The sequence below is a fragment of the Fonticula alba genome (genome assembly GCF_000388065.1).
Source record: "Fonticula alba strain ATCC 38817 unplaced genomic scaffold supercont2.3, whole genome shotgun sequence".
Taxonomy (NCBI): Eukaryota; order Rotosphaerida; family Fonticulaceae; genus Fonticula; species Fonticula alba.
Window position 1 is genome coordinate 2522231 of NW_009242973.1, and position 1848 is coordinate 2524078.

Here is a 1848-nt window from a genome sequence, read left to right on the forward strand (position 1 = left end):
ATGGTATCTCCCCCTCCAGGGTGTGTGTGGCCCCGCAGCCGGCCCGCCCCCGCCCCCCCCCCCCCCCTCCCCCCCCCCCCCCCCCCCCCCCCCCCCCGCCCCTGCCACCTTGCGGATGGCCCCTGGTCCTTTGGCGGGCCGGTTGACCGGGAGCCGGTGCGGACGGACGGTTGGCAGTAGGCCCCGGCCCCGGCCGCTCCCACCCGCCTGAGCCGCCCTTCTCAGATGCCCCCCCTAAAAAACAACAAACACAAAGCCCACCACGATCAGGCGGAATCGCCGACCTGCGTGCCTTGCCTGCGAGCGTGTTTGTGTGCGTGCGCCTCTGCAGGCAGGCCACGAGAAAGGGGGCCCCTGGGAAGAATGTGTCCGACGAGCGGAGAAAGGCCGAACGAGCGAGGAGTAAGGGACCGGCGGCAGCCCTTTCGCTCCCTGCGCTTGGAGACACAAACACCAAGCATCAAAGGAGTCCGCGTGGCATCCTGGCAGAGTGTATCTTGCGACATGCCCCCCCCCCCCTTCTCGATGTAATGCAAGCATCCATGCACATAGGCGTGTGTATTCCTTTACCACTCGCATATTTACGCTGCCGGGCCCTCTCTCCCTCCCTCTCACCCTCTCTCTGCCTCTCTGGCCCTTCAGAAGGATACGCGAAAACGGCCCAACCAAACAAAAGGAGGATACACAGGGAAAGGGAAAGGGTGTAATGGAGGAGGAGGGGGAGGGGGGAGGAAAGGGAAAGCCCATGCCCTTAAGCCTGCTGGGCAGCCTCGAGAGCGTGGCGCAGGTCCTCAACCAGGTCCACGGCATCCTCAATGCCGCAAGACAGGCGGATGAGGGTGTCGGTGATGCCGAGGGTGGCGCGCTCCTCCGGGGTCAGGGCAGCGTGGGTCATGACGGAGGGCAGCTCGGCGAGGGACTCGACACCACCAAGAGACTCGGCCAGGGCGAAGATGCGAGTGTGCTGGAAGAAGCGAGTGGCGGTGGCCAGGTCGCCCTTGATGCGGAAGCTGACCATGCCACCGAAGCCGGACTGCTGGCGAGCGGCGATCTCGTGCTGCGGGTGCGAGGCGAGACCCGGGTAGATGACCTCATCGACCAGGGGCGAGGCGGCCAGGAAGTTGGCCACGGCGATGGCGTTCTTCTGGTGCTGCTCCATGCGCACGTGCAGGGTCTTCAGGCCGCGGTTGGCCAGGAAGCAATCGAAGGCCGAGGGGACGGCACCGATGGCGTTCTGCAGGAACTTGAGCTTCTGGAAGAGGGCATCGTCGTTCATGGCCAGGGCGCCCATGACGGCGTCCGAATGGCCGTTCAGGTACTTGGTGACCGAGTGCAGGACGATGTCGGCACCGAGCTTCAGCGGGTTCTGGAAGTAGGGCGACAGGAAGGTGTTGTCGATGACGAGGATGGCCTGGGGGGCATGCTCGCGGACGAGGGCCGCCACGGCGGCGATGTCGATCACACGCAGGGTCGGGTTGGTGGGAGTCTCAATCCAGACGACCTTGGTGTTGGGGCGGACCGAGGCGGGCAGAGCCGAGGCCTCGGTGATGTCGACGAAGGTGGTCTCGATGCCGTGGGGCTTGGCAACGCGAGTGAAGTAGCGGTTGGTGCCGCCGTACACGTCGTTCACGGAGATGAGGTGGTCACCGGGGGAGAACATGTTGACGATGGTGGCGATGGCCGCAGAGCCGGAGGAGAAGGCCAGGCCGTGCTTGGCGCCCTCGAGCGAGGCGACAGCCTGCTCGAAGGCAATGCGAGTGGGGTTGCCGGAGCGGGAATAGTCGTACGGGCCCTGCGTGGGGGAGGGGGGAGGGGGAGAGGAGGGAGGGGGAAGGGGCAGGCGGGGTC

General features: G+C 66.0%; 1 protein-coding gene across 1 annotated transcript in view; it reads right to left on the bottom strand.

Moving 5' to 3' along the window:
* Positions 1–681: 681 nt before the first annotated feature.
* The window catches only part of H696_02319 (cystathionine gamma-lyase), a 4709-nt gene continuing 3542 nt past the window's right edge, over positions 682–1848 (bottom strand). Inside the window, exon 3 of the mRNA XM_009496215.1 lies at positions 682–1792. Coding sequence (XP_009494490.1) covers positions 752–1792 — 1041 coding nt within the window. The 3' untranslated portion in view covers positions 682–751. The remainder of the gene's footprint in view (positions 1793–1848) is intronic.